We start from the raw sequence: 24,497 nt of genomic DNA, 5'->3' as shown, positions 1-24,497 counted from the left end.
TATTGTGATCTAAATTTAACAAAGTCTTACTCTGAGTTCTGACATTCATCCAGTGAGTAGTTACTCAGATACCTGCATGCCCCTCCAGCCTGCAGTGAGTAGTGACTCATATCCCTGCAACCCCTCCAGCCTTCAGTGAGGACTGACTCAGATCCCTGCATGCACCTCCAGCCTGCAGTGAGTAGTGACTCAGATCCCTATGCATGCCCCTCCAGCCTGCAGTGAGGACTGACTCAGATCCCTGCACGCTCCTCCAGCCTGCAGTGAGTAGTGACTCAGATCCCTATGCATGCCCCTCCAGCCTGCAGTGAGGACTGACTCAGATCCCTGCATGCCCCTCCAGCCTGCAGTCAGGACTGACTCAGATCCCTGCATGCCCTTCCAGCCGGCAGTGAGTAGTGACTCAGATCCCTGCAGCCCCTTCAGCCTGCAGTGAGGACTGACTCAGATCCCTGCACGCTCCTCCAGCCTGCAGTGAGTAGTGACTCAGATCCCTATGCATGCCCCTCCAGCCTGCAGTGAGGACTGACTCAGATCCCTGCATGCCCCTCAAGCCTGCAGTGAGGACTGACTCAGATCCCTTTGCATGCCCCTCCAGCCTGCAGTGAGGACTGACTCAGATCCCTGCATGCTCATCCAGCCTGCAGTGAGTAATGACTCAGATCCATATGCATGCTCCTCCAGCCTGCAGTGAGGACTGACTCAGATCCCTGCATGCTCCTCCAGCCTGCAGTGAGGACTGACTCAGATCCCTGCATGCCCCTCCAGCCTACAGTGAGTAGTGACTCAGATCCTTGCATGCTAGGGTGACCATTCGTCCCGGTTTTGCCGGGACAGTCCCGGTTTTTTCATCCCTGTCCCGGTTGCTGGTCCGTCCCGGTAATGTCCCGGTTTTTGGCCCTGGTCCCGCTTTTTGTAGCAGGATGCTTTTGGAGAATGCCGGCTCGGCCGCAGGGGATTGGTAGAAGGATGCCGGGGTCGGGTTTTTGTAGGATGCAGGGCCGCAGGGGATTGGTTGGAGGACAGAGGACACTGAGCTGCTTCCTTCTCAGAGCAGGTAGAGGTGTGTGTGTGTGTCTGTGTGTGTGTGTCTGTGTGTGTGTGTCTGTGTGTGTGTGTCTGTGTGTGTGTGTCGTGTGTCTGTGTGTGTGTGTGTGTGTCTGTCTGTGTCTGTCTGTCTGTGTCTGTGAGTGTCTGTCTGTGAGTGAGTGTCTGTGTGAGTATGTGGCTGAGTGTCTGTGTGAGTGTGTGGCTGAGTGTGTGTGGCTGAGTGTGTGTGGCTGAGTGTGTGTGTGGCTGAGTGTGTGTGGCTGAGTGTGTTGGCTGAGTGTGTGTGTGTGGCTGAGTGTGTGTGTGGCTGAGTGTGTGTGTGTGGCTGAGAGTGTGTGTGGCTGAGTGTGTGTGTGTGTGTGTGTGTGTGTGTGTGAGTGTGTGGCTCTGTGAGTGTGTGGCTCTGTGAGTGTGTGGCTCTGTGAGTGTGTGTGTGTGTGTGTGGCTCTGTGAATGTGGCTCTGTGAGTGAGTGTGTGGCTCTATGAATGTGTCTCTGTGAGTGTGTGTGTGGCTCTGTGAGTGTGTAGCTCTGTGAGTGTGTGTGTGTGTGTGTAGCTCTGTGAGTGTGTGTGTGTAGCTCTGTGAGTGTGTGTGTGGCTCGCTGTGTGTGTGTGGCTCACTGTGTGTGTGTAGTTCTCTGTGTGTGTGTGGTTCGCTGTGTGTGTGTGTGTGTGTGTGTGGCTCTGTGTGTGTATGTGGCTCTGTGTGTGTGTGGGTCAGTGGTTCTTTGTGGGTCAGTGGTTCTGTGTGTGTGTGTGGTTCTTTGTGTGTGGTTCTGTGTGTGTGTGTGGTTCTCTGTGTGTGTGTGTGTGTGTGTGTGTGTGTGTATGTGTGGGGGGGTCAGTGGTAGTGTGTGTGTGTGTGTGTGTGTGTGTGTGTGTGTGTGTGTGTGTGTGTGTGTGTGTGTGTGTGTGTGTGTGTGTGTGTGTGTGTGTGTGTGTGTGTGTGTGTGTGGCTCTGTGTGTGTGTGTGTGGCTGGCTCTGTGTGTCTGTGTGTGTGTGTGCCTGTGTGTGTGTCTGTGTGTGGCTGTGTGTGTGTGTGTGTGTGTGTGTGTGTGTGTGTGTGTGTGTGTGTGTGTGTGTGTGTGTGTGTGTGTGTGTGTGTGTGGCTCTGCGTGTGTGTGTCTCTGTGTGTGTGTGTGTGGCTGGCTCTGTGTGTCTGTGTGTGTGTGTGTCTGTGTGTGGCTGTGTGTGTGTGTGGCTCTGTGTGTGTGGCTCTGTGTGTGTGTGGCTCTGTGTGGCTCTGTGTGTGGGTCAGTGGCTCTGGGTGTGTGTGGGTCATGACAACGGGACGCATTATGGCGCCGAGGCATGACGTGATGCCACATTGTCATGGCAACATGTTACCGCCTGACGTCAGTGTCTCGTTGTCATGGCAACGGGGGGCGTGATGTGATGTAATTTGTTTCATAAATAATTTTTTTAATGTGTTCCGGTTTTTCATTTGGAAAATCTATTTGCATGCACCTCCAGCCTTCAGTGAGTAGTGACTCAGATCCCTGCGTGCCCCTCCAGCCTGCAATGAGGACTGACTCAGATCCCTGCATACCCCTCCAGCCTGCATTGAGTAGTGACTCAGATCCCTGTATGCCCCTAGAGCCTGCAGTGAGGACTGACTCAGATCCTTGCATACCCCTCCAGCCTGCAGTGAGGACTGACAGATCCCTGCATGCTCATCCAGCCTGCAGTGAGGACTGACTCAGATCCCTGCATGCCCTTCTGGGCTGCAGTGAGGAGTGACTCAGATCCCTGCATGTCCTTCTGGGCTGCAGTGCCCAACCTTTTGTTCTTGCATTTCTTTTTCTCACTAATATTGCTTTCTTCTTGTACTTTATTTATATACTAGCTGAGAGACCCGGCGTTGCCCGTGAGTTACATTTAGCGCTAGGAAAGGGGGGGGGGGAGAGGGGGGGAAAAGGAGGGGAGGGGGACGGGGGAAAAGGAGGGGAGGGGACGGGGGAAAAGGAGGGGAGGGGGACGGGGGAAAAGGAGGGGAGGGGGATGGGGGAAAAGGAGGGGAGGGGGGGGGACAGTGAACAGGAGGGCGGGGACAGTGGACAGGAGGGGGGGACAGTGGCCGGGGGGAGGGGGGGACAGTGGACAGGAGGGGGGGACAGTGGCCGGGGGGAGGGGGGGACAGTGGCCGGGGGGGGGCAGTGGCCGGGGGGAGGGGGGGCAGTGGCCGGGTGGGGGGGTGGGGACAGTGGAAAGGACAGTGGACAGGAGGGGATGGGAGGGGGGGGAGAGTGGACAGGAGGGGTGAGAGAGTGGACAGGGGGGGGGGACAGTGGAAAGGACAGTGGACAGGAGGGGATGGGAGGGGGGGAGAGTGGACAGGAGGGGGGGAGAGTGGACAGGGGGGGGAGAGTGGACAGGAGGGGGGGAGAGTGGACAGGAGGGGGGGTGACAGTGGACAGGAGGGGGGGTGACAGTGGACAGGAGGGGGGGTGACAGTGGACAGGCGGGGGGGGTGAGAGTGGACAGGAGGGGGGGGCAGTGGACAGGAGGGGGTTGGTTTGCTTTAAATTGACGGGTCCCTCCTCTCCACTCCCCCTGTATCTTTCTCCGCTCGTGACCCCCCCCCCCCATGTGTAGCTCCGGTCCCCACTCTACAGTGTCTGAGACACAGTGTAACACACACACACACGCACACAGACACACACAGTGTTCCACACACACACACATTGTCACGCAGTGACACACACACACACACCTCTCCTTCTGGCCGCCGCCATGTTAGTTAGTCCGCGAGGGAGGAAGGGGTCCTTCAGTCCGCCGCCATCTTAGGTGCCGCGTGGCAGCGGTAGGCTGCCCTGGCCAATGCCTGTCCCCGTGCCAGGGAGGTGAGCGGGAGGTGAGTGGAGGGAGCGGGAGGTGAGTGGAGGCAGCGGCAGGATGCCCTGCCCACTGCCTGTCCCCGCGCCGGGGAGGTGAGTGGAGCGGGAGGTGAGTGGAGGGAGCGGGAGGTGAGTGGAGGCAGCGGCAGGCTGCCCTGCCCACTGCCTGTCCCCACGCCAGGGAGGTGAGTGGAGAGGGAGGTGAGTGGAGCGGGAGGTGGAGGGAGGTGGAGGGAGGTGAGTGGAGAGGGAGGTGAGTGTGATGGGGAATGGGGAGAGGACAGAGAGAGAGGTGTGTGTGTGTGTGTGTGTGTGTGTGTGTGTGTGTGTGTGTGTGTGTGTGTGTGTGATGTGTCCTTTGGCCCATCACTCCGCCTCAGGCCAATGAGAGGTGTCCGGGGGTGGGCGGGCCAAGGGACCAATGAGATTGCCGCTAGGGACGCAGACATACAGTGCTTTCAGAAATATATAGTAGATTTAGTGTTATGGAGGAGTCACATGCTCCCTCTGAGTATTTTTGTTATTGAAAGCTAGACATTTTGAAGTACTTGAATCTTTCTACATCCTGCACTGGTTGGCAGCATAAGTAGGGTGACCAGATGTCCAAGTTTAGCCAGGACAGTCCCGGTTTTTTTTTTTTCCAAATGTTTTTATTAGGCGTTTAGACAATGATACATGCATAACAAACGTCATTGCCTAACATTTTTAACAACTCGTTTTTTGGGGAAACAGAGTGACAACCTGAGTTGTCGAAGAAAGGGGGGGCGCCTTCAGAGGGAGAAGGCAGAGGGGAGGGGGTGTAAGGGAGGGGATGTGGGGGGGGATGGAGAAGGGGGTGGGGGAGTGGGTGTCTCACCTGGCTGTTGGTGATTCTTTTCCACGGGTAATTTTTAGTCATCTATGGGGCGGGGGGGGGGGGGGGGGGTTCTCGGTCTCGCCGGGGCTGTGTGTCGCTCTCTATTAAGGAAGATCCACGGTTCCCAAACATCCTCAAAGGCGGGGAGTTTTTGTCGGACCATGGCGGTGAGCCTTTCCATGGTCATAACATCACCGACTCGGTTTTTGATTGTACTCATAGCCGGCGTGGTTGTTTTCCTCCAGGAGGCCGCAATACAACATCTCGCCGCGGTAAGAATGAAGGATATTAATTTCCTGGTTGGCCGAACAATGTTGGACATTGATGCGGCCAATAGGAAGGTCAGTGGTTCGATAGGAATATCCAGGTCGGTGACCTCTTTTATCAAAATTTGGACCTGTGCCCAGTATTTAACAATTTCTGGACAGGACCACCAGATGTGGACCATGTCCCCTCTATGACCACAGCCTCTCCAGCATAGGTCTGATGCCAAAGGGTAGATCTGGTTTAAACGTGCTGGGGTAAGATACCAGCCAAACATAATTTTATAAATGTTTTCCTTTATTGTAGTACATAGGGAAGTTTCTGATGCTGCCTGCCAGATTTCATCCCAAGTCTCTCCTTCTATATTTATGTTCAGGTCTGCCGCCCATTTGAGCATGTAGTCATGCTGTTGGAAGGTCCTTGAGTGCTCTAAAGCACCGTAGATCTCTGAAATTAGGCCTTTCTGATGGGTCTTGACCTTACAGAGGTGCTCAAATTTAGTGAGAGTGGGGTATTCTGGGAGTGGGCATGTTGTCCGAATAAAGTTTCGAATTTGAAGGTATTTGAATGTGTCCAATTCCTTAATTTTGTGTTTGGCCCTAAGTTCTTGATAGCTCAGGAGCTTCCCAAAGCTTAGTAGGTCGGCAATCGCCCCTATACCCCGTGTGCTGAAATGGTCGAACAGTTTAGAACCACATCCCGGTGGGAATTTCGGGTTATTAAAGATGGGGGTCAATTGGGAACTTGTCGAGGAGAGCCCATATTTGAGTTTACATCTTATCCAGACTTCCCACGTATGTCGTGAGGCCTGTAGTTTTAGGTTATGTGTGTGTCCATCTCCTCTGTCCAGGCTCCAGAGGCAGGCTAGCAGAGAAGGCATCTTGGTATATTGAGTCTCTATTTTTACCCAGCAACAATGGGCCGGGTCTGAGTTCCACATTACTGCCTGCTTGAGTTGAGCAGCTAGGTAGTATCTATGTAAGTCTGGAACCCCCAGACCCCCTCTGGATCTAGATGCTAACAGGACCGATCTGGCGACTCTGGGTCTTTTGCCCTGCCAAATAAAGTGGAACAATCTGTTTTGTATGTTTTTCAGATCAGTGCCCGGGACATGGATTGGGAGTGTTTGAAAGAAGTATAACATTCTTAGGAGTATATTCATTTTGGTGGATATCATCCTCCCAATCCACGAGATCTGGTAACCTTCCCACTGATCTAGATCCTTTTTGATCTTATCCCATAACTTCGGGTAATTATCCCGGTATAAATACCGATAGTGCCTAGACACATTAATTCCCAGATATTTAATGTATGAAGGACACCATCTATAGCTGAAATTTAGTTTAAGTAGTTTAACTTCGGGATCTGGGAGACTAAGATTTAGGGCCTCTGATTTGTCGCTGTTTATTTTATATCCTGATACCTTTCCGAACTCCGTCAGTTCCCTTTGAAGGTTAGGGAGGGAAGTGAGGGGTTTAGTCAACGTTAGAATGATATCATCAGCAAATAGGGAAATTTTGTATTGTTCTTTGTCTATAGGGATACCCTGGATGTGCGGGTTATGTCTTATTTTGGTCGCCAGGGGTTCGATCGTGAGGGCGAAAAGGAGGGGGGATAGGGGGCACCCTTGCCGGGTACCATTTCTAATTTGGAATCGTTCAGGGCCTCCACCCGATAGACGTACAGAGGCAGACGGGTTTTGATATAGCGCTCGGACACCCTTCAAGAACGAGTCCTTGAACCCAAATTTAACCAACGTTTGGTCTAGAAATAGCCAGTCAATTCTGTCAAACGCCTTCTCTGCGTCAAGGCTGAGTAACATCGGCTTTGAGCCTGTCTGATGGGCGTGATCAACTAAGTTAATTATCTTGCGGGTGTTGTCTGAGGCCTGATGCCCCAGGACAAACCTGACCTGGTCCATGTGTATTAGCCTCGGGAGGATAGGATTAAGTCTGTTCGCCAAAATTTTACTATACAGTTTGAGATCATTGTTCAACAGTGAAATTGGTCGGTAGCTTCCACAATGGGTGGGGTCCTTCCCTTCCTTGAGTATTATAGCCAGATTAGCGGACGACATTGAAGATGGGATAGGGCTACCTTCCAGGAATGAGTTGAACAACTTTAATAGGTGAGTGGACAGAATGGGGAGGAATTTCTTATAGTAGGCATTCGTGAAACCATCAGGGCCCGGCGTTTTGGAGATTTTTGACGCCTTGACGGCTGCTTCCAATTCTTCTACCGTTATCTTTGCGTTTAAACTAGTATTTTCATCCTCAGTTAGCGAGGGAAGTTCACAGTCATCTAGATATTCTATAGCTGACGTCACGTCAGTTGTACAGGGGTTAGCAGAGCGAGACCTCAGGTTGTATAATTTAGTATAAAATTTGGTGAATTCCTCTGCTATTTTTTTCTCATTGTATAGAATCTCACCAGAGTTATTCCTGATTGTCGTTATTTGTGATCTTTTTTGTATTCCTCTTAACTTACTAGCAAGAAGTCTGTCGGCCTTGTTCCCTTTATCATAATACCTCTGACCCGTCCATTTAAGAGCTTTTTCTACATTTTCCAATTGGATTGCTTTCAAATAATTTCTAGCAGTTGTCAGCTGTTTATAAATTCTCCGAGAGGGGTTATTTTTATGCTGCTGCTCGAGATTGACTATTTTATCTGTAAGCTCTTTGGATAATTTGAGTTTAGTTTTGTTCCGGTGGGAGGCAATCGAGATAAGGTTACCTCAGATTGTCGCCTTATGGGCTTCCCACAGGCTTGCTGGAGACGAGACGGAGCCCGCGTTTATACTAAAATATTCTCTAAGGGATTTTTTGAGCTCGTCACTGTCCCGGAGTGGTTCAGTAAGGAGTTGTTAAGTTTCCAGCTGTACGAGATTGATTTCACGAATGGAATGGATTGGGTCATGGTGATGAGAGCGTGGTCTGACCACGTGATAGGGCCGATGTCAGAGTTAGTGGTGGCCTCTAGGATGTTCTTGGTAGCAAGAAAGTAATCAATACGGGAATAGGTCTGGTGAGGTGCCGAGTAAAAGGTATAATCCCGTTGCCCCTGATGTTGTGTTCTCCAAATGTCCACTAGAGAAAAGTCACCCACGATGTCTTTAAATTTTTTCCCCAGTCTTTGTGACTGAGTGGAGTGTAGTCGTCCTGAGTGGCTCGATTTGTCTTCTTTTGGGTTGAGAGCCATATTCAGATCACCCGCTATGAGTAGCGAGGATAGGTACTGTGGGTCAATTTCTTCCAGAACCTTTCTCAGAAATTCAGTCTGGTTTTCGTTTGGGGCGTATAGGTTAATAAGGGCAATTGCCGAGCCTGAAAGAGAGCCGTAGACTACAATAAATCTACCCTCTGGATCTGCCTGGATTTTTGTTAGATTAAATGGGGTGCCCTGACGAATCAGAATGGCAACCCCTCTACGTTTGCTGCTGAATGATGAGAAATAGCTCAATGGGTACGCATGTTGAAATGTTTTGGGCGGATCTTGAGACGTGAAGTGCGTCTCCTGGAGGAAAACAACATCGCCACCCGACTTTTTTATTTCCTGGAGGGCTAGGCGTCTCTTCCTATTGTTATGTAGTCCCTTAACATTTAAGGAAACGATTTTTAGTGCTTTTGTTGAGCCATGTTATCTGGTTTAGTTGTTGATCTGCGAGGGCTTTCCCTTCTTGAAGGGGGGAGGAGACTTTGGGTTAAGTCTCAATAAAGAGGGGGGGGGGTTCTTTCCTTTATGAAGGTCGGTGTGTGTTTTTGTTGGTCTAGTGCAGGGGTAGACAGCCAGAGTGGGCAGGGTTGGGGAGGTGGGACGGGGGACCGCTGGGACAGTGGCAGCGGGTTAAAGAAGAGGGAAAGGAAGTCGACCCTTATGCGGTCTAAAAGATTTAAGACCGGTCTGGACTAAAGACCGGCTGGTGGGGTATAAGACCCTTGGGGGTGGGTCCGGTAACGGTCTCCAGTAGGCACGGGCAGGGTGGAGACCCTTGGGTGTCTATGGTTTCATCCGAGCCTAATCGCTCTGAGATACCTTGGTTAGCGGGGTATCAGGGTGCCATATCTCCGGTGGGATAGGTTAGGCCTGTTAGACACTAGGCCTGTTTCCCCGTGTTTGGGGGGGTATGCGGAGAGGGGTTGTACATAGTTTGACCAATGGTGGGAGGAGGACATTGTTGGGAGTAAGGAGGGGTGGGGGGTGGGTGGATGGGAATGGGGGGTTGGGGTGGGTTGAGTGGCCGGTGTGAGGGTGGGCTCAGAGGGAAGGAGGGAAAGGAGGGGGATGAAGGGAGGGGGGGGGAGGACAGAGAGGGGGGGTCATCTTGTAATGATTGCTACCGTGCAACATTCACAAAGTATACATTTTCCGACGTTTTTTTGGGGTATGTAATCCGTGTGATGGGTGTGGAGAGGAGGGGAGGGATAGCGAGAGGGGGGAGGGGGTGGGGGGAGGGGTTGGGATTGGAGGGAGTGGGGGATGGGGAGTGGAGTAGAATAGGGTGTGCTTGGGTGTAGGCGTCAATCAGCATGCAAAATATACAGTACATATTCAGTTGGTTACATGTCAGACCTTCACACTAACTAGGAGGTTTCATGATCTCCTGAGTGAGGCCTGGGTGATGCATTTCTCCGACAGTCCCGGTTTTTAATGCCTGTCCCGACTGCCCCGCTTTCTTTAATATGTCTCGTTTTTTGTGGCTGTCCCGGTTTTGACCATCAGAGCAGGGGGGGCAGCAGAGAGCAAGAATGCAGTGAGGAAAGCAGAGGCTGGGTCTGAGCTGCAGAGGGTGGGGGCGGGGTTTAGCTGCAGAGGGTGGGGGCAGAGTCTGAGCTGCAGACGGTTGGGGGCGGGGTTTAGCTGCAGAGGGTGGGGGCGGAGTCTGAGCTGCAGAAGGTTGGGGGCGGGGTTAGCTGCAGAGGGTGGGGGCGGGGTTAGCTGCAGAGGGTGGGGGCGGGGTTAGTGTCAGCGGAGCAGTGAGAGCTTCCAGTGTCTCCTGCCAGGGCTCAAGATGGCTTTACTTTTGTAAATGTGCTCACCCTAAGCATAAGGGAGGTGTAAAATGTATTCGGCTTTAGCAGCCTGTGTGGTAAAGAAGAAGCAATCTCTCTAACTAACCTAACCTGTCTTGGGCGTAAAGGTCCCCCAAATTAAAGGTGCCACAAAGTCCAATTTTGCCTTGGAACCACATTATGTGTATCACCAGTTTTCACTTTTCAGCAGAATTAACAAGTAATGCAGACTTTTGTACACGTCCTTAAACTTTTTAATGCAGATATTAAAAACTTATACAAGAAAATTCCATCCCTATCATATCATTATATAAGGTAGTTTATAGATTAATATTTGTGGGTGAATTCTAAAGCTGTTAAGATGAGAGAATTCTTTGCTAAGTTCAGTGGTCACCTAGAAATAAACCGTTGACACATTCACATGTGTGTTGGTAATAATTAAAAAAAAACAAAAAACTGTTTCACGTTGTGGTTCTGGATTTACAAAACATTATGGAAAAACTTCAAAATAAACAGAGTTTTTTTGTTTTGTTTTTGCCACACTTTGGGCACACTTATTTGCAAACGTGTAAGAGCTTTTGCGTTCGTGACCTCTAAAGTTGAGCCAATTGATTAAGTTGAACCTGCCCATGCTCACTAGAAATTGCAGGTGTCATTGTTCTCTAGGGGTTCTATAAAGTAAGGGAAAAGAGCCGAAGGGCTCGTTTATGGTGGGCGGGTGCGTGCGATGGAGCGCATGATCCCTACACTGAAGTTTGAGGCGATGGGGAGGCGTGGCGGACGTGTCACAAGGCTGGTTCGCCCTCATTGGCTGAAACGCTCACGTGATGCGGCCATCGCGTGAAATGACAAAATGAGTTGTCTTTTCAAAGATCTGCTATGCAGTCACGCTCACCGAAGAGGAGTTTTGTGTGTGCCGCCGCGTCCGCTATAATCACGGCCTAAGAGAGAGGGTTTAAAGTTAACAGAGATACATTTTTCCTCACACAGGTAAGTGTGTTCCTCTGCCGTTACGAGAGCAGTTGACAGGGACGCCTGGTGGGTTTTGAACCCTGGTCTCGGCAGTTCCAGTCTGGAGTTCTGCCTGTCTGCCACCAGCACCGCTGCTTGTATGTTGGTGTTCTGCAGAGAACCTTCCGAGGCGGCTGATCCTCTCATGACTCGCACCACCTGGTCACAATCCACAGCCAGGCCTTTATAAACCCCCCTTTCCAAACCCTGGTTGCCTGATTATTGAGGTTTACTCTGTTAAATGAGCTCACTGCCACATCCTTTTTTGCGGTTTCTCCGTGTACCAGAACCCTATTCGGACCCTAGCTACGTTTGCCTCTCTACTATCATCACCACTGCTGCCTGCCTCTGACCATTGCTTATCCTTTGACCACTCCTGCCTGCCTCTGACCATTGCTTATCCTTTGACCACCGCTGCCTGCCTCTGGCTTTTGCCTGTCTGTCGTCTCCTGCTAGCCTGATCCCAGCAGCTGGACTCCATCCAACAGCAATGATTACGTTTCAATAATGGTTTTGGTATTCACTGGGCCTCTATCTTTTTGTTTTAGAACTAAAAGTCATTGCATCACACTCAGCAAGGGGCGTATGATGGACTCCAAACCTCTCTTAACTTTTAGACATCCACCAACAAGTATATGCACCTATGGCTCTTATCAAGGCATGTGCTAAACCGCTGGATAAGAATGGCTTGCAATCAGTTGTGGACTCTATTAATCTTCTGTATGTATAGTGCACGTTATGAACAGTGTTTCTACTTATTAAAGACAACATTTGAGAATATTAGTTTTCCATTGTTGAATACAATTTTTCTCTTTTACTCCGTATAGGTGTGTATGTATTGCATTGTACATGCATTGCCATTCTTGCAATTTGACTAGGAGAAGAGCTTGACCTTGTGGCAATTGTGTTTTTGGTGTGCAACACTTCTTTTTGTGTATAGAACTAAAATCCGCGAATTTGTGCCAGCCGTGAAAGGATATATTAATATAGAAAGCTTACTTTAGTATCCAGTCACCGTGGTCTCCCTTACATTCCCAATGCACCTGCAGTGAGCAGCAAGTTCGTTTTCATGGAAAGCCTCATGTTTTTCTTGCAGATAATAGGAAACCGTTTTTGGAACCCACCTGGGGTTCCAGATCTTGTTGACCTTCTGCATCACTCGATCGTATTCCCTAAGGCTGCTCAAGAGCCCAATTTTGCTGGTGAGTATCTTATTGTTGGGTATCTGGTACAAGAGTTGTTCACCTAAAAAAAAAAATTAACAGATATGGAACCTTTGAAGTTATGTTCAATCTCTTGAACACTTGCTTTGGTCTCTTCTGTGCCATTTTCCACTGTGATACTGAGCCACAATAAAATCAGAGTTCCAGATTAAACTGCCTTCCAGGGATCAGTAAGAGTTTAAAGCATAGACAAACTTGGCAACTGCCTATAGCACAAGTACTTAAAACAGCAGATCTCCCCTCCCCCCGCCCCCCTCCCCACTCTGGCTTCCACCCTTTTTGTACATGGAGGAGGGGTCCCCAGAGCTGAACCATGTTAATTGCAGCTCAGGGTCCCCCTAAGTACCGAGATAATGAACCAGAAAGGTTGCACTGGTACTTTCTTGTATTTAGATCCCTTGCATCATACGGGCCAATAGGAATTCTTGTGACGTCGGAGATTTAAATCACTATTTTGTTTACCATGGAGAGGATGGTACCTACCCCGGGGGGGGGGGTGAATATAGTGTGTTTCCACTCTACGTCCCCCTGATTCTCATCCATGGAAAAAAGGGGGGGTTTAAAAAATAAAATCGAATTAGGGGGATCTTTTCTACTTAGGTCCTGATGTGATGGCCTGCAAGTGGGAAACACAGTATGGGTTGTCTTTCCATTTTTGCCTTCACCGCAGCTACATACATTACTGCATTGTGAAAAGCTGTTAATCGCTCTGTACATGGTTGGAGTTCTAGAAATAAAAATACAATGCAAACGTTCTTGCCACATGCGTCAACCTGCAGTTTGGACAATGCCAATGGAGGCATCACCATATAATAATGTCACAGAACTGGAACTCTTACACATACATGTGAAAGCATATTGTTAGCAAGGAAGGTTACACCATCTCAGACCGCTGCTAGTTTTTTGCGTTACAGGAGGGCCCCAGTCATGCGCGACCCCCGGACTGGCCCGTTCTGCGCATGCGCGACCCAAGGCCGTCCCGTTTTCGGTACATGGCAGACATGGCGGCCCCCTTTTCGGTACCGCCGTATCGGCGGATCGCCGAGAAGCAGGGCCTTGCTGTACATTAGTATAAGGTGAAAACATGATGCACGGTGACAAAGAATTTGATACATTGTAATGCTTGTGTCAGGCGACAAATTATTTGTCACAGTGCATCATGTTTTCACCTTATACTAATGTAACACAAAAAATTAGCAGCGGTCTGAGATGGTGTAAACTTCCTTGCTAACAATATGCTTTCACATGTATGTGTAATGTCCAGTTCAGTGACATTATTATATTGTAATTAGGTTTGAATACGGTCTGTAAAGACAAAATACCAAGCATACAGTATGATATTGTCTGATTTGCAACGATTCTTTCATGCATATTATATCGCACATATGATATTATAGGATATGTAATGGTGGTTAATTCATCTTTTGTAGATTCAGTTACATTGGGAGAGTTTTTGGAGTTATAATGGGAATTGCAGGGAGGCCTGTGGTTGGGGCTGATGTAATCGTGGGAGTGTATGACAAATTGGATTGACAGAAGCTCTGAAATCATTCTAGAAGACATGCCAAATTTGGTAATAAACCTGTATGGAGGGTTGGCAGTTCCTTATATGACATGAGTTTTAAGCTGCAGGACCTTACTGTAACTGGTAATAGAATTAGTAGAAACAAGGTCTGACTAAGGGTTATTAAATATCCAGCAGTGTGTAGCTAGTGGAGGACAGAGGGTTTACACCAGAAGGATTTGAGAGAGACAGGTTAACACCAGGAGAGAGGAAGAACCAGATTTAACATCATGATATCAAGATGAGAAACATAAGTATTTTTCTCAGGAACAGAATAATATGCAACCATATTTGTAGATATCCCAACTTATTTGATGTTGCCGCCATTTTGTACTATTTTTGAATGCGAGTATTTATCTTAAAAAGAAGTGTTTCTTTTTATGTGCTAAGACCAGAATGCTGAGTACTGTTATGCTGGGGTAATCGATCGAAAGAGACTGAAGTACATTTGACAGTATGTAACTTATTTCAAACTCGCCCATCCCACCTTTTTAATAGCAGTTCTTGCTAACACTTAACATTTAATTGTGGAAAGTTAAAACATATATCCCCAAAACAAAAACAAGCTTAAAAAAACCCACTTAAAACATGTGGGTGTATGGGGTTTTCCCCTGAGGAAGATCCTTAGCAGGAGTGAAACCTGTACATGTTATTAAGAATTTATATTAGTGCTAGGACCCTTGAGACGTGGTCTGCCTTGGAGGGTCTCAATGGCTTACAACACTTTGGCCAAAGAGTTAACCTAAAAGACCATTTTATTCAAAAGATATCTATATATATATATTTAGGCACTGTACCGTGTATTTGTGTCAATGGATGTAGCACTGAGCTCTGTCTGTGTTTCATGTTCTGTCTCTGGTTTTAAATATATATTGCCATGCTCAGTAGCACTCTTCTTTGACACTTATGCGCATATATATATGTTGTGGTTATTTTGGGGGTTCAATATGAGCTTATGTGGTCTGCCTTGGAGGGGCTCAAGGGCTTACAACACTTTGGCCAAAGAGTTAAACTAAAAGAACATTTTATTCAAAAGATATCTATATATATATATATATATATATATATATATATATATATATATATATATATATATATATATTTAGGCACTGTACTGTGTATTTGTGTCTTTGGATGTAGCACTGGGCTCTGTCTGTGTTTCATGTTCTATCTCTGATACTACAGTGATTAATGAATGACAAGGATGAGCTAGCTGGGTATTTAAGAGAACAGAGTGATTTAGAGCAGACTAGAACCAGCAGTCACTAGGTTTTATTAACCCTTGGTAGCTCCCTTCTGCAGCCTCAGTGATTATATGGAGCTGGCTATGCTTTGCAGGTAGTGTTAACCTACTCTGGCTTGTTCTAACCCATGATTAATGTTCCTTCTCTAGGGAATTTCAGTGAGCCAGACATTTAGAGCAGAGTAGTACTGATCCCAGGCAGCAGTTAACAGGTTTTGTTAACCCTTTGGTAACCTCCTTATACACTGCAGTCTTAGTCTTCATACTGAGCTGGCTATGCTTTGCGTACCATGTTAGTCCCACTCTGGCCTGTTCCTATCTATTATTAATGTCCCGTTCCTAACATAGCCACAGTGGTTACACCTTCACATGCTGTTAGCAGCACTAGTCATACGTACCCTATCCGTATTGAGGGATCATTCTCACTCTATACTACCCAATACACCCACATGTTTTCAGTGGGTGTTTAGCTCTTTGTTTTGGTGATATATGTTTTAACGTTACACAATTAACTGTTAAGTTTTATTTTAAGTGGCATGCACAAGTGAATTTCTTTGAAGAGTATCTTCAGCTCTTCACCCTTTTGACAGCTTTGCACCCACTATATAATCACTACAGAATTGCTTGAGTATTTGTACTTGCACTCCAGGTTAAATTCTGGGAGCAGCGTAGTTGATCAACTCCACTTTCTGTTTTTGTTGTTTTGCAGTTCTTGCTAAGTTCCTGTAATATTGACTGTCAGCACCAGTCTCTTGAGACCGCTCTCCCTCCATTAGAGTTTATGGGAGCTCTTTGCAGGTGCGGCAGTGTTAGGACCTACAGATGGGCCGCACTGTGACGTGGCTGTAGACTTAAAATACTTTGGCCAAAGAATTAAACTAAATGACCCTGGCTTATGAGAAGATAAACAGATAAGTATTTAACTATATAATTTGTCAAGTTGGATATAGCACTGGGGCTTTTTGTCTTTTGTTATATACACAAGGTCACAATCCTAGTAGCACTCTTTTTGACGCAAATATATACTGTATGATGTGATGAATTTGGGTTCTGAGCTTAAAGGGGCTGTGTGCGTTTCTTACATTTGCCGGAAACGCATGCACAACACTGTGCCTAAATTAGTAGAAATATACCAAGCTAATAAACGCTGTTATTTTTATATTGTACAAAAGACCACTTTACTGTCCCATGTGACTTGAAAGCGAGACCCACACAGTGAATGGGCCTCTTACCTTCTCGAAAGGAGTAATAAGTGGCAGAGCACTTGGTCTCACACCATTTCAGCTTATAATCATCTCTTTTGCTGTCCTGGATGCGTAGCCAGCCTCTGCTCATACAGTAAGCGTTTACCCTGCACAAGAGGAACACAGCTCTGTTAATCGACACACTCTTAATCAGGCCTCAATTCGCTTGGCAAAGTTGTCCTCCCTGAATTATTACTTCCAGGATTGCCACAGCAACAGCTAATTCCTGCAAGAGGCTCAGAGGTACAGACCCAGACACTCTTTTACTGCGTCCTTTTTTTTTTTTTTTACTAATTAAAGTTGCAAGTCCATGCTTAGAGAGACAATTCACAGCGTCACTGTGGAACTCGATGAAATGAGAGTTATTTTTGGAGGTACGGCTCCCCATGGTACCAAGTTGTCAGAGACAGAAGACATGGGCTGCCAGCTACGTGAGCTATTCTCATTGGCTTTATGTGTTCTTACTCGGCCTGATAGGAAGTTGGCCAATGGTCATGCCCATGTCCTTTTTTTTTTTTTTTTTTTTTTTTAAGAATCGGCACACTGTTTACATTTTATGTGTTACAACATAAGCTTCATTTCTGATGAAGAACACCATCCAATGGACTCTATAAAAACATATAAGAACAGAAAATTCCTCAATGAAAGGAACTGCGGGCCATACTTAATGGGTAGTCTTCTGCCACGTGGCACCTTCCAGCGCTGAAAGATATCTTACCGCCCATTCCAGTTAACTGGCTGCAAAGTCTTCCAGTGCCAGAATAAGTCTGCTTAGTAAACATGCGACTGCATCGGTAAAGGGACACTCTCTCCTAGGACCAAAGTGAACTCATTCCACTGACCTGTTTAGGGGCCTCCTCTGGGTGATGCCTTTTTGTTTACCGAAATATCTGACACCTATAAGTATTTTTTAAAGTTAGACTTGGGGGGCGTTTGATTTCCCCTGGCTTCTCCCTTTTGTGTGATGACAATGTATGTTCAGCAAGTGCTTGGAAAGCCAGCGTCCCACCTCCCCTTATCTTTATTGATTGGCAAACACTTCCCCATTCAGGGGCCTTAAGAAATTCAACTTTCCGATTGCACCCTTAACACTTATTCAGCGATGGATGTTTCTATATAGGATACTGGCCCATTTTTACTAAGCAGTCTTCTACCCAAGAAGAGGTCTTAGGAGAAGAGGTTAACACTACATAAACCTGGCCAATTTACCTGTATTTGATGCAAAGAGGCAGGGAAACTGTACCAGTTATCAGCACAAATTTTGACACGTCTCAAGTCATAATATTGCACTCACATCACTTCCCTTGCCTCTTTCTGCCATCACTTCCAAAAACGCTGACTGCTGCAAATGGATGTAATTGTTACATTGATAGTTTGAGTCAAAAGGATGCAATTTGCACCTGTTTTGGGGAGCAGTTTGACACACAAACAGGGACATATCTATCAAGTTTACAAACATAAATATGCATGTTCATACATGTTTGTAACCTGCAATGCAGTGATCTAACTCTTAAGGGTTAAGCAGCCTCTCTAGAAACGCTATTATTCTAAGTAAGAGAGATAACAAAGGCAGTTAATTAAAAGGTAACTGGGAGTGCTTTACACTTACAGTAAAGTTAAACGACTCTGAGCCAGTTTGGCATGGATCCCATCCTGGACCTTGGCCTGCTGTCCTCCTCAATGTGCACCTGGCCCACAGAATACTGACAACTAATCCTTATACTCCATAACAAATATGGGCAGAATTATGTAGGTCGGTGTGGGTTGGAAATTGGGATGTTGCAGTCCTTGGGTTACCATCGGATAATAAAAATGAATGCAGTGGCTCTATAAACCGCTTATAGATAGAGACTCAAAAGACAATCTGAAAGTCTACTAAGGTTAAAAAAGCACAGTGTGTTCACCATCATCAACATGGTTTTCAACCCTCCTCCCCCCCCATCTTAATTGGCGATACTTACAGGTGTGCCCCATTACCACCCCCGATATAAAAGAAGGGACCTGCTCCCCGTGGATCATCCAGCTTCTTCTCTTCCAGCTGGGATACTTCTGAGGAACGCCTTTGGTCCAATGCGGGAGCTTCAGGGTTAGCATCATCTAAAGGCTCTGAATCGAAGGATTCGAGTCGAGCTGTTCAGGGGGAAGCAGCGAGATAAGGTCAGTGCCAAGTTCTCCAGCATTTCAAGTTATGGACAGAAGAAAAGCTCTTATGCATAGTTATTGATCAAATTCTCCCCAATCCCCCACCCCCCCACCCCCCGTATCTGCATGTGCCAGCTTGTTGGTAAAGCAACCATTATTTGTCCTCCGTATTGTAGTTTATGTCAGCAAGAGACAATACACAGTTATAATAAAACAGCAATAAAATGAGTTGTTGGTGCCCAAATGTAATAAAAGGAAGTTGCAGAAGTCTGCGTGGGAAGAGCAGCAACTGTGCCAGGATGCTAAATAATGAGACCAGGGTGACGGTTGAGGGTAGAGAACTGCAAAGTTTTCAGCCAGCTTTTCTTATACCCACTTGCTACCCAATTACAGACGGTGCCAACTCCCTCTGTTACTGAAGGGTTAATAGTATATTAACAGTATAATAGTATAATAGTATATTATACAACGAAGGAATCTCTGCAACCCCTCGGAGTGACGTAATAGAATGCAGATTAGAGAGAGACGTCAGGGTTTGGCAAAAGGCAGGATTCTGGAAACCAATAGCTCAACGTAGCAGTCAATCCAGCCCATGTTTACTAAGCTATGCTATGACATAAAACACCTTCCGGCTCCAGAAGACACCTTACAGACCATTCACTTGAATGAGCTGGAAGGCTTTTTTGACATAGCACTTCTTAGAAAATATGGTCCTCAGTCACCAGACGGTGGGTAATTGTGTAAAAGAACAATTCTACTGGGATTCACTAACCCCCCCGAGGTAACTGTTGTTGACTTAAATGGCCGTTAACGCTGGATCGCAGTTCAATAACTCGTATAATAGGTTAGTGACATTACCCTGTGCCCATACAGGGCATATTTTTCCTGTCGTATATTAATTGGACAAAGCACGCAAAGAAATGTGTTGCATTATTATGGAAATTTTCAGCCAGCTGTTTCAAGCAGCAAAACGTGAACAGTGCTGTGGGTTTAAAGGTGATCCGTTGCGGAGAGATTTTGATTTGAACTTTTTTTGTTGAGCCTCTTAAAAAGGCCCCAGATGGTATTTTCTTATCTAGGTGCAATGGATCATAGCGCTGATCACTGCTACTTTGGAATTGCTGCAGACATACCTTCCTCACTCAGTTATTGGCTCTGAAAAAGGGCCCTAAGGAAACCTGGATGTATTTCATGAGACTTGTTTTGGGCTAGATGAAAAGTTATCAAAGGATTAGGAAGCAATTAAACATTGTATAGCAGGTGTAACGTGACTGTGTGCTACGTGGGACTATACTATTAAACATATTTGAGGGGGGGGGGCTGCCTATGTCGTAGAGATCAGGCGCAGAAATTAGCATTCTGCGCTTCATTGTACTGTCACTAACATTTGATGGAGGAATATTAGTGATCGCGTTAGTGTTCTTTTTTTTCCCCCTTCTTTTTTTATTTAAAGATCGTTTAGGATGGGAGTGGTCAAATCCAGTCGTCAAGGGCCACCAACTGGTCAGGTTTTAAGGTTATCCCTGCTTCAGCACAGGTGGCTCAGTTGAAGACTGAAGCAGGGATATCCTTAACCTGACCTGTTAAGAGGCCTTTGAGGACTGGAGTTGGCCACTCCTGACTTAGGAAGTGGGTATCATCTGAGGAACACAGGTAACCCATAAGATCGTCCTAATGATGAGTTGTGTGAGCCCATGGGACAACTGATGGAAATGGATCAGGAAGAGAGGCAGAGGGAAGGTGGTGGTAACAGCTGACCAGTTACGCAGAAATGCCAGAGGTTTTACAGGAAAATGGAGCTTTGGCCCTTCAAGAGTCTGCTGATCAAAGCACGAGAGCTTGCAGCTGTGACCTTTAACCTTCTTGGATGAAAGTGCTGAAATACATAATACATCACCACGCCATAAACACGCACATTACACTATCTTACAGTGCTGAAAGAAAGAAAAGCTGCCTACTGATTTTGCTTAATATAATACCCATGATTCTCCGCCGCAATTTCCTTGCACGTGTGCCGCTATGCTTTTCATTCCTACTGCATAGCCACGAAATATCTGTGAACAAAGAAAGCACAACGACAGCCTGTTACTACTTACACACTCGGCACTGAGTATCGCTGCAGTAACCCTTATGACACCATGCCCAATTTTTCAAATCTTCCAAAACTCTAGAGTTTCAATCAAAACCATCTACATAAAAAGTCTACGCAAGGATTATCATTATAATAGGTGTTCGGTCATCACGTCGTGACGTCAGACGCCCACACGGGGTTGTGGACATCTTTACATGCTAGCTGGATCGGGTGATACGAGGATTGGTGCCCATTCTTGTGGTGCTCCTGTGTGTTCCTTCCCCATGATCCGCGGTTAGCTCAGCTGCCCTTCTGTTTTGGGACGATAACGATAGTCTTGATGTATTACTGCTATGTAGATGTACGTTTTTAACTCCATGTTTTTATGTTTCTAAATTGAATTTGTATTTGTACAATCTCTTGTTGCGCTCTTTCTTGTGTCCATTAGAATACTCCGCCTCTTACGTACTTCTTGCTTTTAGAGATGGGCAGATATGGATCAGCTGGTTCCTCTGGTCCGCGGATTTCAGTCTCAAAAATAGGGATTTGCCTTTTGCGGATTTTCCCCCCCGCAATCCGCGGATTGGATTCTTAAAATCCACCAGCAGATTGTATCCAGTGGCGGTTTTGAATGAATCCGCGCGGATTGAAACTGTAACAATCAGTCGGCGGATTTTACACGGCGGAACAGATTTTGAATGGCAAATTTGGAAAAATCCGGGAAAAACATTTTGACTGGTTCAGCCGTCTCTGGTTGCGTCATCAGAGAATAAAACATAGGAATGCGTTTTTGTTTGGCAAATTTGTGGACTTTGGCTGTTGTACATCAAACTGCAATTGGAGTTTCCGAGCAATAGGGCCCAAATCACAGCTCTCTCGTGTGTGGTAGCTTCAGATATCGCAATGAGCAGCTTTGATAACTCCGGTGGTAAACAGGTAGCTTTAACAAATATACAAGAGAATATATATATTGTGACATAGTCCAAAGATGTTAGGCAGCTTTCCGGCCCTTTTTAGGTCAGAAAGTGCAGGAATAGTTAATGATCCGTTCCACAGCTTCACATTTACTCAGGCTGGTGGATGGAAAATCCAGACCACAGATTACAATGTGTCTAGTTCTCCCTCACCTGCTCTCCTAATCACATGCACAGGTATTTAGAGCAGAGAAGTTTGCATTTCAGTCTCTCTCCTTAGAGCCTGGGGGCTGGGGGTGTCGCTGCTCCCCTGCATCCAGTTTCGGGGTGGACGGCCCCTCCAAGTATCACAGTACCAGAGGATTTGCCTGGACACTTGGGACCGAGTTCCCACCACGAACAGATAAGACAAACAAATCTTTATTGCTGTATCTAAAAGACTATGCTTTATCTAGTGACCCTAAATGAGAGGGCCTTCTTTTAAACTGGGGAACCAGGTTAGTTGGCCCAGCAGCAGTTAGAGGCTGATTCTGATGTGTAGTTAGATCCCTGAATGGGATAGGATTTGGTTTATTTGATTTGGTTTTGTTCTGAAAAGTGACACTGTGTGAAATGCTATAACACTGATATGAATAAACCGCTGAATGAAAATGTCTGAGTGCCTCTAACCTACACATGTTAAAGCTGCAGTACCTTACTTGGATGAAAATAAAGCAGGCAGAAGCCTGAGTTAAGCAACGTAATACTTTGCATGTTCTTGTTTGTTGTATAATTAACCCTAAAAGACTGTGTCGGGAAGAACCCAGACAGACGTCAGCGCTACAAAAGAGGGGCGTTTGTCACATATGGTGGAGAATGCGGGTCGACACTAAAAAAGTCTGTGGGTTTGCAAATAAATGCGGGGGTTTAAAATGGCCGCCCAGCTGAAGTAAAGTACAGATGCTATGAGTGAAGTCTGTCCCACTGTGTATATCAGTTGTGCTTCTAGCATACATAGAGAATGTGCGAAGTGTGGATGCAATAGCACACTGAACCCAAACAGAAAACCAAAATGTTTTGCTGAAGAGAAAAAAACTGCATCTAGCAAGTGCTGTTTGTAAAGCTAATGCCTTTTGCTGAAGTGAGTGAATTTGCAGCTAGCAAGTGCTGTATGTAAGTTGCTGAAGTGAGTGAAATTGCAGCTAGCAAATTGTCCCTGCCGGGTTTCTAAAATGACCGACGTGAAATGTTTGTTTTGTAATGCACGTAATCGTGATAAACAGTGTCCCTTCAGGCCATACGATGATGACGACGACGACTCGTATGTGGCCCCTGGAGGAGAGCCGTACCCACAGATGAATTTATTATGCTGGGCCTGTCGTGAAGTAGGTCACATGGAAGATGTGTGCCCCAAAATTTTCAAAGACAAACAGCTGCAAAAGCAAGCAACGCCCTGTGAGTGCAAGCAAGATGTGGAAGCTACCAGTGAGTGTGTGCCCAGTACCACTGATATCTCTCTGGAGCTAATAAAGCAAAGAGAAAGAAGAAGAAAAAGAAAACTGTTCCTCAAGTTACAGGGGAAGTGACCGAGCCACTTGAACCTGCGCTGTCAGGACATGCGTTAGAAAGGCGCAGAGATGTGCTGCAGACCGGAGTGACCGGCAGAATTGTCACGGGAACAGTGGCAAAGGAAAAGGAGGAGCAAAGGGAAGCTGAATCCTTGATCCAGGATAAAGAGGCTTTGGTTTCTGCACTCCAATCTGCCAGCCATGATTATGAAGTCCTGCGGCAGGGATTGATGAAGGAGCGAGAATGTTGGAAGAAGGAGCAAGAAGCTAACAATAAGGAGCGAGAATCGAACGCCGAGTTACAGAGGTGTATACTTCCAGCTTTAAAGGAGTACGAGGCTTTGAAGAAAACAGAGTCTCTCTTACGGAGTGAGCTGGAAGAGGTGACGACTAGTCTGGAAAAGGCCAACACCGTGATTGCTATCCTAAAACAGAAATACGGGAAAGCACTACAAGAGGTTCACGCGCTCAGCACAGAGGTGCAAAACTCACGCCTGGAGGGCCACGGTCTGAACGCAGAGCTGGGAATGTTGAAGGAAACCTGTGAGAATGCCCTGATTAATTTAGAGATTGTAAAGAGAGAGAATGTAATTCTGACACAGAAAAATTCAGACTTGACTGACGAGATCAGTGAAGGTGATGAGAAGCTTCACCAAGCAGAAAAAGTGGAGAAGCAATTGATCAAGGAAAAGTTAGAAATGCAAGAAGAGCTACAGAAGCAGATGGCTGAGCGTGAGATACAGTGCGCCGAAAGGGAGGAGGTGTCCGTCAGGTGGTCTGCCTGAAATTGCGCTATGAAAGCGAGATGGCCGATATCCACAAGCAGCTGGACCACACGGCAAATGAGGGGGCCCGGCTGCAGCTGGAGCTGGACAAGACCCGAGAGGAGAACCTGCAGCTGCAGGTCAAGAATAGAGAAAAGGAAACACGAGTTAAATCTTGCTCTGAAACAGATGACAGACATGTAATCGCGACTCAACTCCAAAGAAGTTGAATTAGCAGCCGCACTGAGTGGAAAAAGAAATACAGAAGGACAGCAACAAAGACGCTACCAGGACATGAGAGAAGCTGCTAAAGTGGTTCAGTCGGGCTATCAATCCTACCTCCTAACCAAGCAAGCTGTACGTTCCTATACGTGTATCTTCAATGCTGTTGCAATATTACGATTTGCTATAAAGATGAAGTTGGAGAAAGAGATTCCAAGGCTAAAAGAGACACGGTCACACAAGGAGACAAGGGAAAGTAAACTCAATGCCCACACTGATAACAAAGAGGAAGGAGAAAGAATTGACTTTGATTGTGCTGCTGTTATTCCAGAAACAGATGGGCACCTTCCTGAGAATACTGAGAATATACTCCCTGATCTGGGATTCAAAAATCCAGATCCTCAATTTCATGTATGTTGTCCAGATGATTATCAAACTAGTGAACACACCCAGGCCACCACAGAAGATGTTTTAGCCAAGTGGGTGGCAGTTCCTGAAAACACAAACTTGTTGACAGATCCTGATGACGTTGTT

At 46.8% G+C, this 24,497-nt stretch overlaps 1 protein-coding gene across 1 annotated transcript in view; it reads right to left on the bottom strand.

Moving 5' to 3' along the window:
• Nucleotides 1-24,497, bottom strand: part of TTLL10 (tubulin tyrosine ligase like 10) — a 75,882-nt gene that overhangs the window by 28,484 nt on the left and 22,901 nt on the right. The window contains 4 exon segments of the mRNA XM_075603651.1: nucleotides 12,154-12,274; nucleotides 16,292-16,410; nucleotides 18,265-18,433; nucleotides 20,404-20,499. Coding sequence (XP_075459766.1) covers nucleotides 12,154-12,274; nucleotides 16,292-16,410; nucleotides 18,265-18,433; nucleotides 20,404-20,499 — 505 coding nt within the window.

Source organism: Ascaphus truei, chromosome 6 (assembly GCF_040206685.1).
Source record: "Ascaphus truei isolate aAscTru1 chromosome 6, aAscTru1.hap1, whole genome shotgun sequence".
NCBI classification, from domain to species: Eukaryota; Metazoa; Chordata; class Amphibia; order Anura; family Ascaphidae; genus Ascaphus; species Ascaphus truei.
Note: the sequence above shows the minus strand (reverse complement) of the source record. Positions and strands in the feature narration are given on the sequence as shown.